We start from the raw sequence: 12,787 nt of genomic DNA, 5'->3' as shown, positions 1-12,787 counted from the left end.
AATCTATAAAGAGCTCACCAAACTCCACACCCAAAGAACAAATAATCCAGTGAAGAAATGGGCAGAAGACATGAATAGACACTTCTCTAAAGAAGACATCCAGATGGCCAACAGGCACATGAAAAGATGCTCAACATCACTCCTCATCAGGGAAATACAAATCAAAACCACACTCAGACATCACCTCACGCCAGTCAGAGTGGCCAAAATGAACAAACCAGGAGACTATAGATGCTGGAGAGGATGTGGAGAAACGGGAACCCTCTTGCACTGTTGGTGGGAATGCAGACTGGTGCAGCCACTCTGGAAAACAGTGTGGAGGTTCCTCAAAAAATTAAAAATAGACCTACCCTATGACCCAGCGGTAGCACTGCTAGGAATTTACCCAAGGGATACAGGAGTACTGATGCATAGGGGAGCTTGTACCCCAATGTTTATAGCAGCACTCTCAACAATGGCCAAATTATGGAAAGAGCCTAAATGTCCATCAACTGATGAATGGATAAAGAAATTGTGGTTTATATACACAATGGAGTACTACGTGGCAATGAGAAAGAATGAAATATGACCCTTTGTAGCAACGTGGATGGAACTGGAGAGTGTTATGCTAAATGAAATAAGCCATACAGAGAAAGACAGATACCATATGTTTTCACTCTTATGTGGATCCTGAGAAACTTAACAGAAACCCATGGGGGAGGGGAAGCAAAAAAAAAAAGAGGTTAGAGTGGGAGAGAGCCAAAGCATAAGAGACTCTTAAAAACTGAGAACAAACTGAGGGTTGATGGGGGTGGGAGGGCGGGGAGGGTGGGTGATGGGTATTGAGAAGGTCACCTTTTGGGATGAGCACTGGGTGTTGTATGGAAACCAATTTGACAATAAATTTCATATATTGAAAAAAAAAGACTTTAAAGTTTCAATAGACCTCTCCAGGTAAATAAAGTATATAAGCTATTACTATCCATAGGAGAAACCAAACCAGAAGTACTGGGGAAAAGAAAAGTAACCAAATTGTCAAATTAATAAAAAAATATTTATTTTTTCAAAAAATAATAATAATAAATAATTAAAAAAAATAAAAAATAAACAAAAAATTAAAAAAAGGCAGGTATGGCAACAAATCAGACACGATCTTACAAAAGATAATATAGATTAAAAAACAAGAAAAACAACCCTTGCACAGTTTCCCAGCACATAGAATGCCTTTAATATTTATGATTATTCTTATCAGCAGCAGCAGCATTAATGGTCATTTTGCCCTGTGAGTTTCCAGTCTAGAACAGAAAACATATACGCATAGCCATAGTTCAAAGCTGGAGACATGGTGTGGAAGATCTCAAATGCCACTGAAAAGGGCTTCAAACTGTAAAAATGGGAGGACATCATTTTTTTTTAATATGGGAATGAACTGATCAAAGCAGTAACACAGGATGTTAAACTGGCAGCCATTTTAAAGAATGAAGAAAGAGGAAAAGATTATTACAACGGCATGAGGGTCTCCCCCATGACCCTTTCCTGAAACATCAGAAGTGTAAGGGAAAAGAAAAAAAAGCACTCATCCAGAATCTGGCTTCTGTCATCTGAGTTAAAACCAAAGACTAAGTTGGGATACTTGCCTTAAGAGAAAAAAACATTTTAACTGAGTGGTAAGTGGGGCGGGGTCCTATTTATGACACAAGAGGGCAAGCCCCTCCCCTCTGGTAGGAGAGTACTGGGCACACATCCTCCCCCTCCTCCCACAGCAAGAGGTACAGAAGTGCATCACTTGGCACAGGAGTGGAGGTCAGCAGTGCCACTTGCCAACTGCCTTAAAAAGGAAGACCAGGGATGCCAGGACGAAGGAGTGGGATCCAAAGGGAGATGCCATCATGAGGAATCAATGAGGAATCTGTAACAAAGGAGGCCTGGGGGGCGGAGGGGCCAGAAGGATGAAACCTGGGAAATCAACATCTCCCGAGAGGGAAATAACAACAGTAAAGCCAGGTTCTAAGTCAGTATCTAGTCCTGACTGGGAGCCTAAGCCACCCCAGACACCTATCACCCAGACAGAGCCTGGGCCAAAAGCGACAGCCACAGCCCAGCCAGAATCTAAGACTCATCAGGAACCCAATACTCAACAGGACCCTGCTCCACAGCAAAGACCCCTCACTCAGCAAGGGCCCCTTGCCCAACGTGAAGCTGAAGAGCAGCACAGACCTAGCATCCAACAAAATTCCTCTTTGTGGCAGGAACTGCTTGCCCCACAGGAACCTGCACCACAGCAGTCACCTTGCATTCACAGGGTGCCCTTCACTCAACAGCAAGCTGCCTCACAACAAGGACCTGGGCCACAAAAAGAATCTGAAACTCAACAGGAGGCACAATTGAGAGGGGCACATGTAGCCGAGCCAGTACCTGGTCCAGTGGAGCAACCTCCAGAGCAACAAGAAGCTGGATCAACACCTCCAGCCCAGCCTACACCTGGACCCAAAAATGAATCACCTGCCCAGACTGAATCTATACCCCAAGAGAGACCAGAACAGTCAGACCCTACAGCCCAGCAAACAGATCCAGCCCAAGGGGCCAGATCCCAAGAGAGATCTTCAACCGACTGGAGATTTCTATCAAAACTGCACCAACTACCCACACAGCAACCAGCCTCAGCATGGAGGACATCTTTTGACTGCGTCACTGATTCTGACTTAGAATCAGATTTGGGGTCTCCAGTACAGAGCAATCTACCAGCCAAAAGGCGTAGAACAGTGGCCCTGGGAACGAAGCTGACCTTCAAGGGGAAGCATGAAGTAGCATCAGGCTATGGTGGGAAAGCAGCACACGGGAAGAAAACCACCAGCCAGAATCCCAGGGACACAGGTGAGTTTGAGGCCGGAGGAACCAGAGCCTCCCAGGGATGGTCATTCATTCAGTCAGGTGTAACTAAGGACGGCCAGTATGTCCGGTTGGCTCAGGGGATCCTTCAACAGTCCCTCCAAAGATCAAGAGCCCCACCTGATAGATGAGGAAGCTCAGGCGTGGAGATGCAAAGGCCCTTGCAGGAGGCGGGCAGATGGGGAGTGGCAAAGCCAGGGTGGGACTTCTTCCCCTGCACTAGGCTACCTCTCCAAGGACGATTTGGGAGGAAATGAGACAGAAGCGGGACAGGGCTCTGGGCCAGGGGCCAGGAAATGGAGAAGCCGCCTCCCTGCCAGTATTCAGCCATCGGTGCCCAAACACAGCCCTTAGGCCCCCGCCACACCGCGCTGCACATGGACACTTACCCCCGTGGCTTTTCCATGCCCACTAGGTGGAAAATACCTGCCTCGGCTATATTTGAGCTCTCCAGGTCGGCCACGGGCAGGCAGGAAGGCACCCGCTCCTCTGCCAGGCCGTCCCCCTCACCCCGAGAGGCGGAGTTCAGCTGGGCTCGATGGCCTGGAGGTTATGTTCTCAGGAAGGGTGCCGTGGGAGAGGAACTGGGCCGTGGGAGAGGGGCTGCGGGGTCTGCCGAAGTCCCGGGCAAGGTTAAAGCTGGATGAAGGGAGAGTTGCGTGGAGCCGTATCGGAGGCGGCTGGGCCCCAGGCTCCGCCGGCCGCCATCACTGCCCCCTCCTCTGACGCAGGCGGCCGTGCCCCTGGGGTGGGGCGGAGGGGGTTCCAGCTCCTCGGCGCTCAGGCCCAAGCGGGCAGGCGAGTCTCATCCATGGAATGAGGGGCTACTTGTTGAAGCAGCCTGAGGGGAGGCCGTGCAGCCCCAATCCAGAAGCTGGGGGCTCCCGTGAGGGCCAAGTAGTCCCGAAGGGCCGGCCATGGTGGCCTCAGCCCAGAGGTCTATCCCTCCTGGAAAGGCTGGACCGTCTCTCTGAGGGCTGAGAAGAGGGTGTCTCTCAGGGCCACAGCTGGTCCTGTGCTCTAGGAGGGAGAGGAGGAGGAGCAGGATGGAAAGGGGGGGGGGGTTTGAGGTCTGCTTTTTCTGTCGCTGAGAATGAAGAGCTGTTTCTCTAGGCTCCAGAACCCAGTCTCAGGGGACGCCCTCCCCACACAAGACAAGGGGGCTTCTCGCGCACCCGGTAGGCAGTTGATTGTGTGCGCATGCCCGAGCCTCGAGCCTCTACGGCTTCCCACCATTCCCCAGGCACGCGTGGGGCCCTCTACCGCCGCTCGCGGCGGGCCCGTCAGCGGCTTCCGGCTAGTGCGCAGGCGCCGAGCATTCTCCTCCCCCCCCCCCCCCCCCCGCCCTTCCGTTCTCTGGAAGAGGGAGAAGGCAGAGAAAACCCCCAGAAAAAGAGCAATAGTCGACAGGGGGGGCAGGAAGAAGGCGGGGCTTCCTTCTCAAACGGCTCACAGGCAGAGCCACGCCTCCAGTGCTGGCGCCCCGCCCCGGCTTTGAATTGCCAGGGGACCAGGCTGGCCCCGCCCCGCCAGGCGGAGGCTCTGAGGCGCCCCGCTTTCCCCCTCCAGCAGGTGGGCCGGGTCGCGTTCTAGGGGATCCCTACGTGGGAAGGTGAGTGGGGAAGCGAGGCTGCGAACCAGCACGAGAGAAGATCGGAGCTTCCCTTCTGGGGTGTACTCCCGCAGTTCTCCCAACTAGTCTTGCCCGAAGGACACTTTTCGCCGCCTCTAGGGCTGCATTTTCGTTGGTCACGGGCCCTTTAAAGCGTGTGAGGGGGCGGGGCCAGGCTTTAGGCCCCAGAGGTTGAGGGCGGGACCCGGCTGTGGAGTGAGGCCCCGATTGCTCAGAGGGCGGGACCCAGAGGGGACCAAGCCCAGGATTGGGTGGTATGGGGGCCCGGTGGTGGTGTGCGGCAAGGATTGGCACTCGGGGCGGGGCCTGGCGGCTGGAAGCGGCCCCAACGCGGGGACGGCGGAAAATTGATGGAGTCAGTTTGGGGAACGGGGCCCTCCAGGGCGGCTGGGGCCCCGGCCTCGAAGAGGGCCAAAGACGAGTCCAAGAGTCGTAGCCGCCGGCGGTGGCGAAAAGGCAAAACCAAAGGTGAGCGCGCGGGGACCGGCTGCAGAACAGAAGGAACCTTGGACCTCCTGCGAGGAAACTGGGGACTGAGTGGACTGACCCACTGTCCCAAGAAGTGGGGGAGCCCGTGGGCTGGCCCACTGCCGCCCTGCGAGGGGGTGCGGGGATGATCCATCGTGAAAATGGGTGATGTGGGAGCGGAATATTACCCTCAGCATAAAGACTACCGGATGCCCCCAGTACCGTCTTGGGAAGAGTGTCCAGAATGCGATCCCCTAGACCAGGGTTCCCGGTCTGGCTCCGTACTCGCTGTGTGACCTGGCTTCAGTGTTTCCTACCAGGGAATGGTTCAAGCGCCTATTTTCAGGTCCCCAGCACTCAGAGGATAATGGAGACGCTTAGAAACTGTTGCCCAAAGAGGAGGTTTAGGGGTGAGTCCGGGAAAGGTAGGAGGAAGGGGTGCCCGATAGTGGGAAATGACCCAGGGCCAGTACGGCTCAAAACAGTCCATCCTGACATCCTTCATTCAATCGGTGCACCCATTCCTTGTCAGCCCACCTGCTTCAGCCCAGCACCACTGGGGTCTAACTTCCTGACCGCCACTCCTTCTAGGACTAGGGGTCCCCGGGTAGACTTCAGACTGCCACACCCTCCCTGGGACAAAGAAAGGAGGGCTGTCAACTAGGTTCCTGAGGTGTCACATTATTTACAGATCTCAGCAAGCTGGAGAAAGACTGACAGACCAACAGAGATGCTGAAAGCCTCAGGCAGGGGCACACATTAAGTCCTTGCTAGGTTATGAGTATTTGTGAATCCGAATGAGGACCTAGGGGAAGTTCCTGTGAAGGGAAGAAACTGACATAGCCCCAAAGCCTGGAGACCCCAGACTGCCCCTAGGCTACATCATTAACCAAGGACAGGACTGGAGTTGGCTACACAAGCACACACCTGCACAGACTCAGACAGGCTAGGAGCTCAGACTGGGACCTGAGGGCATTCACTGTCACAATGCCAGACATAGCCTCACAAGCAGGATGGTGTGCCCAGAGGCAGTACAGACCAAAGTTAAGAACATGGGCTTTGGAGGCTTGGTTCCTGGAGTCATAAACTGTGGTGCTGGGCAACAGGCTTCCTCTTTCTGTTTCAACTTTCTGAGCTATAAAATGGACACAGTGATAGGACTCCCTGACTGGTAAGGGCGGTTGTGAGGTTTGAATGAGTGTGGCACATTTGGCACTGGCACACAGCAAGCGTGCATGAGAGGTGGAGGTTATTATTACTGTTACTCCCCATTACACAGTGAGTTCCCTAAGAGGGGGACTGTACCTGCCTTGTTTACCCGCACTTTCATAGGCTGATATCCCAGTCACAGAGGCACTGAAATATTTATTGAAGTGAAGGAATGTGTGAACTGTAACACTGGGATAATAATAATCGTGCTGCCTTGAGGGTTGTTGTGAGGAGTCAGAATCCTCCTGGGTAGGGCACCTTGCACAGGGCTGAGCCAGTCCTACTCACAAACCCAAAGGCCCTTATTCCCACAAAGGCTCATTCCACAAGCCCTGAGAGTCACCTGTCATTTCCTGAGGCTCTGCCCTGGTGCCAGGCCTCAGTAGGATGAATCAGACCCCGCCCCCGCCCTGAGGGCATCCAGGCTGGCTGGAGCAATCCTAGTCATCAGTGTGATCTTGCCAGTAATCAATGGTTCTAGTGTCATTATGATCACCCCATTTCTGAGGTGACAAAACTGAGACTCTGAAGAAGCAAGGTCACCTGGGCTTCCTTATCTGGCCAGTGAGGCAGAGGGATGGCTTCCTGAGGGCAGGGGTGTGCGAACTCAAAACTGCTCTGTGCCCCAACCTTGATTATGGACCCCAAAAGCTCCAATCACATAGATTCATTCAACAGACATTCACCGAATGTTTACTTATGTCAGGCCTGGGCTCTCAGTGGTGAGGACAGACTCACATTTGAGCTGGGGACACAGTCATTAATCAAATAATCCCACAAATCATATATAATTATAAACTGTGGCAAATACAAGAGGGAAAGTGCTGAGAAAATGTGAGAGGGAGGCTTCCCAGGAAGGTGACATTGGACCCAAGGATGAGAAGTGTTGACTGCGGGCAAGAGGGGCAGGGAGGCCAAGGGGACAGCACAGGCAGAGACCTTGAGGCCCAATGAAGTGGCTCATTACAGCACAGAGAGAGCTCAGCAAGGGAGGGAGGAAGTGGGGGCTGGGTGGGCAGAGGGCCCAGATGGCACCTGGTTTGGGAGGCTGTGTCCAGGATTTGGGGCTTTATCCTGACAGCAAGGGTGGGGGTGTTGCAAGGTTAGGAGTATGTGCCCAGATTGAAGTCCTAGAAAGATCCTCTGGATGCTATGTGGAGAAGAGACTGAAGAGGGCAAAATCAGAGACACACAAAGACTTGTTACAAACATCTAGATGAGGGGTCCATGAAGGTGGAAGAAAGGCTAGATTCCAGAGGTTTCTAGAGGGGCAGAGTGGACAGGACTTCGTGATGCATTGGATAGGAGTGGGAAGTGGCCACACACACACACACACACACACACCAGGACGCACACAAATATGAGTATACACGTCCATACATATACAGACACTTGCCCATGCAATCCCACAGGCCAAGAAAAATGCAGACACAGATAAAGTCTGGGGCCAAGAAACATGGGCCATGACACATACATACAAACATGCCTTCAGACATACTGAGAAACATAAAAACACACAGACTGGGAAAAACATCAACACATCGTGCCCATCCACGAACACAGGCCAGGCAAACCCTAAGCATGACATACGTGTATGGACATACATATGTGCATCTGTCTGAGCCTCAAAGACACACTCACACCTGACCACCCAGAAGGTGGCCAGCCGAGACACGACAGAGAGGAGAAACACACTCTGCAGAGACAAGCTGAGCCATCTTTGCTGGCCCTGTGACCGTGGGCGGTCATGGCCTTCTCTGCATCTCTGTTTTCTCATCCGCCGTAAAGGGGCTATAATGGTCCCTACACCATGGGTTGTGCAGAGAATGAAATGTGTCACTTCCTGAAAAGCACACGGAGAACCGTGCCTGGCACACAGCGGTCAGGCTATACTTGCTGCCCCCCAACCCAGCATGTGCCCTGCAGGCCTCTCCCCTCCAGAAGCCCTTGCCCCATCCAGGCCTCAGACCTGGCCCTTCCTCCTCCATCCTCCCCGAGCTTCCTTCTCTACCATGCTTCTCACCGCTGCTCAGTCCCTGGGGGCCCAAATCCAGGCTGGGTCCAGCTGTCCTGTGGCTCTTTGGGGCGAAGGGCTGGTGCCCAGGCAGCAGAACTCCTCAGTCCTACTTCTGACCCAGTCGGTACCCACAGGCAGGCCATGTGCCCCTGCCTCTGCCCCAGTGCCCTCTGCCTGAGATTCTTGGCGAGTTTCTGGCAACCTCAACATCCCGTCCTCCTGGTTCCACCCAGCTTAGCCCCCAGGGAGCTGCCTAGAATGGGGCGAAGGGCAGGGCCCTGAAGTCCAGAGGGCCTGGGACTCAGCCTTCTCCCCACTGCTCATCGAGGCTCATCCCCGCTCACCTGGCCACCAAGCTTAGAACCATCTCCAGAGGCCTCTGTCCATCTGGTTGTCTGCCCTGGGGAAGGGTGGTCCTCTCCCAAGCTCCCATTCCCCTGCTTCTGCCCCCACTTTGACTTTCTTCCCTACTATGCACCAGACCCCCATGATGAGCCCTGGGGCCATCCCCTGCCCCAGTGGGGATGATAATCAAGGAGGAGAAACCCAGGGTTCACCTACATCCAAGCAAGTGTCACTGAGGCCTCAAGGCCTCTCGTTTGTGCAGACCCCTTCAGAGCCCTCTATCTAAGTTTGTGTTTGTGATTTTCTATTTTTTTTTTTTCTAAAGAGTTCCACCTCTACAATATAAGCTTCACAGCTCTGTGAAGTCTGGTTCTTTCCTGGGGGGAGACAAACAACAAACATGAGTAAACAAACATGTATAATTGCAAATGTGTAAATCCTAGGCAGAAAAACAGGTATGATGGCAGAAAGTAATGATGGGGGCGTGTATCGTAGTTGGGGAGGAACGTCCTCTTTGAGGATGTGGCAAGCTGAGGCCTGAAGGGCCGGAAAGAGCTGGCCAGGCAAGGAGCACAGGAAATAAGATAGGTAAAGTATTTCTTGGAGCCTCAGCCTCCCATACGTGAGGTAGGAATGACAGTCACAGCAGAATGGCCTGTGAAGGGGAAGTGGCAGGTATGGAACACCACACAGTAGGACCTATGGCGCAGAACCCCCAGCTGAGCTTGGCACTGCCCTTAATCGGCTTTTGTCCTCTCCGGAGTGCCAGGCAGAGCCGGCTACCCTATGTCTCCCCCCAGCAGCCGGGGCCGGCTGTGCCAGGGCCGGCTGTGCCAGGGCCAGCCTGGGGGGTGGTTGCTGAGATCACTGGGCCTTTGCTCCCTGAATCCACCCTGGGGAGAGGGAGGGCAGCCTGGCTGGGTGAGAGGGGTCAGCTTGTTCAGGACTGTGGCAAAAACTCCTGGCTCCTAAGAGAGAAGAGGGTTGACAAGCTAGATAACTCAGTTTCTAACTGTTGAGGGGGTTGGGTGTGTGGACTCCTGGGTCCAAGGGAGGAGGGGCTGGGGCCCGGACTCCTGGTCTCCAAGGCAGAGGAGCCTGGGACAAGGACTCCCATTTGAGCTGGGCCTGGGAACAAGCAGAGGGGACAGGGAGTTGGGCTCCCTGCTGTGTTTACAGCACGTGGTCTCACTGTCCCTTCTGGATGGGAGGTGGAGCAAGTGGCCACACCCTAGGAAGGCTTGGCCTCTCCCCAGTTTATCGCCCCAGGCAGCTACTGGCACTAGCCACAGTCCGTCGGGCCCAGCCGGCAGCTCAGCCTGGGGGAGCTCAGAAGAGGTCTGGGAGGGGTGAGTGTACCCTCCTGCTGAGAGACAGGAATGGCCACCGTAAAACTCCAGGGCCTGGAATGGAGGGGAGACACCTTCTTCTGGGAGTGGAGGGGGCCATCCACCCAGAAGCCAGGCAAGGTGCTGAGTGGGCTTCAGGAAGGAAACCTCTGGAGCAGAGGGCACCATTTCCACCAAAGGGGACAAAAGTAGTTGTCCAGGGCCTGAATGACAGTACAGGGGTCCCCGAGGGAAAATCACCAGGGATCCTGAAGTGTGGGGAGTCGGACCTAGTCCAGGGCAAGGTTCGGGTTTTTTTCTTATTTTTTTAAACATTTATTTATTTTGAGAGAGAGAGAGACAGAGTGCAAGCAGGGGAGGGGCAGAGAGGAGGGAGACATAGAATCTGAAGCAGGCTCCAGGCTCCGAGCTGTCAGCACAGAGCCCGATGCTGGGCTCAAACTCATAGACTTTGAGATCCTGACCTGAGCTGAAGTCGGATGTTTAACCGACTGAGCCACCAGGCGCCAGGGCAAGTTTTTGAGGGCCATAACTAAAGGCCCAGCCTCCAGAGCCCTGGGAAGGAGACCAGTGTAAGTAAAGGCCCTCCACCCAGAGATCTGGGTTTGAATTCCGCGCTGCCACTTTCAATGCAAGCTTCAGCTCCTTGCTGAACACCTCTGAGTCTCGGTTTCTTTGTAAAATGGGGATGCTACCAATAATACTTGAAACGCAAACGGAGGCAGTCTGGGTCTCAGGGTTAACAAGCACTAAATGAGCACACACACAGAAAGTAAGAGCAGGCCTGGCACAGAGTGGGCCCAAAGCTAATGGCAGCGGTGAGTACTGCTGTTCCAGGCAGGGGAGTGGGGTTGGCCCATGAAATCTAAGCCAAGCGGAGAGGACTGGAGGCCAGGGGACCCAGCTGGGGAGGAGCGGGACCAAGCTGTGGATATCCCACAGAGGAACAGAGAGGCAGCCAGACTTGAGGCACCAGGAGGGGGCAGGAGTGACTCCTCAGCTACAGGTAAGGCTAGAATTATGAACTGGGTTCAGGAAGAGAATTGGGCTTGATACCAAGGTCCTGGGACACCACCAGGTAGATGGGGGGACAGAGGGCTGAGCTCTCTCAAATATTGGTGGAAGGGAAGGGTCTATGGGTGATGCCTGGGGCCTGAGAAGGAGGCGGGAAGGGGGCCTGAAAAAGAAGGGGATGGGGCCCCCGACTCCACCCTTGGGTCCGAGGGAGGAGGGGTGGTCCAGCCCTGCCTAATCGGGCCTCCCAACTGGCCCACAGCCTCACGGCTCACGCACAGCATGGACCTGCACACGATGACACAGTCGCTGGTGACTCTGGCGGAAGACAACATGGCCTTCTTCTCGAGCCAGGGCCCTGGGGAAACAGCAAGACGGCTGTCGGGAGTCTTTGCGGGCATCCGGGAGCAGGCGCTGGGGCTGGAGCCAGCCCTGGGCCGCCTGCTGAGCGTGGCGCACCTCTTTGACCTGGACGCAGAGACGCCAGCCAATGGGTACCGGAGCCTGGTGCACACAGCCCGCTGCTGCCTGGCGCACCTGCTACACAAATCGCGCTACGTGGCCTCCAACCGCCGCAGCATCTTCTTCCGCACCAGCCACAACCTAGCAGAACTCGAGGCCTACCTGGCTGCCCTCACCCAGCTCCGGGCCCTAGCCTACTATGCCCAGCACCTGCTGGCCACCAACCAGCCCGGGGGACTCTTCTTTGAGGGCGACGAGGGGCTCACTGCTGACTTCCTGCGCGAGTACGTCACTCTGCATAAGGGCTGCTTCTATGGCCGCTGCCTGGGCTTCCAGGTGAGCTCCCTGCCCTGTTCCTCTGGGCCCACAGGCCCCTGACCTGGCCCAGTGGCATAGTTTGATACCCACAGTGGTCAGTATTACTGGGTTCTGGAAATAGTAGATTCAGAATGGGGACACTGTCTAGGGCTCGGACACGGCACTGGGGGTCTCAAACTTGTGGCCCCCGGGCCAATTCCACCGTGCGGTAAGAAATCTTTAACTCACATAGCTTTTTGCACCAGAATCCCCACTGCTCTCTATTGTCCCAAACTCAGGGGATTCGTTCACTCTTTTCTATGACCTATCTGGCCCCTGAAATCATTTGAGACTCCTTAGAAAGGTAGTTAATAATGTTCTCAAAGGCCTGTTTATAAGAGCACACCCCGTTCAGTCATCCCCACTGGAGGCTGGGGCAGGAAGGAGGAAGCGCGCTAGCTCCCATTTTACAGAGGCTCAAGGGGCCCTCGTCACAGCTGTTCAGCTAGACCCTGGTTGGCCTGGGCTTTTTGGCTCACCTAAGGAGCTGTAGAATGAGGATTTTCAGGCCACGGGGAAGGCCAAGAAGCACATCTAAGTTGGTGACAGCAAGGACGATCTCTCCTCCCTGAACCAGGGCCCTAACTCCCAGGTCAACTTCTCCCACCCTCTGCCCACCCCAACCACCCCCAGGGAGATACCACTCATCTCTGCACTGACAGGAAGGCAGCCTGGGAGCCTTTAGACTCCTAGGAAAAGTAGTTTGGGGACTGAGAATTGGGGGTCCTTGGGGCTCAAGAACAACTTGCTACTGTGCGAGGTCAGTACAGGGTCCCTCAGCCTCCAGATCCTTCAGATCCTCTCTGTGCCTCCCCCAAACCTGCAACTCCCCAGCTGATCTTGGCCGACCCTCAGCCTTCATCCCACCCCACCTTTCCACACTTCCCCACAGGGCAGCCTGTCCTCACCAGCCCAGCCTGGGTGTTCCTGGGAAATTCCTTTCACCTACACTGACCCCACAAATATTGATCAGCCCAGCTGAGCCAGCTGGCTCCTCCCTGTGTCCCAGCCAGGACCTTGGAGTCACGGGAGAGAAACCCTGGGGCCACACAAGTCAGCATTCCA

The 12,787-nt window shown here is 54.6% G+C and overlaps 1 protein-coding gene and 1 long non-coding RNA gene across 9 annotated transcripts in view; one reads left to right on the top strand and one right to left on the bottom strand.

Moving 5' to 3' along the window:
• Nucleotides 1-4,183, bottom strand: part of LOC109494790 — a 100,775-nt gene extending 96,592 nt beyond the window's left edge. For both annotated transcript variants that reach the window (XR_006590519.1, XR_002149845.3), the window contains exon 1: nucleotides 3,258-4,183. This is a non-coding gene — a long non-coding RNA (uncharacterized LOC109494790). The remainder of the gene's footprint in view (nucleotides 1-3,257) is intronic.
• LIPE (lipase E, hormone sensitive type) overlaps nucleotides 1,713-12,787 on the top strand; it is an 18,539-nt gene continuing 7,464 nt past the window's right edge. The window contains exons 1-2 of one of the 7 annotated variants that reach the window (XM_023245841.2): nucleotides 1,713-2,853; nucleotides 11,166-11,701. In XM_023245841.2, coding sequence (XP_023101609.2) covers nucleotides 1,929-2,853; nucleotides 11,166-11,701 — 1,461 coding nt within the window. In that variant the 5' untranslated portion in view covers nucleotides 1,713-1,928. The other 6 variants (XM_045046472.1, XM_023245844.2, XM_023245842.2 and 3 more) reach the window with 6 other exon arrangements.

Source organism: Felis catus, chromosome E2 (assembly GCF_018350175.1).
Source record: "Felis catus isolate Fca126 chromosome E2, F.catus_Fca126_mat1.0, whole genome shotgun sequence".
Classification (NCBI taxonomy): Eukaryota; Metazoa; Chordata; class Mammalia; order Carnivora; family Felidae; genus Felis; species Felis catus.
This window is presented reverse-complemented; position numbering and strand designations above follow the sequence as displayed.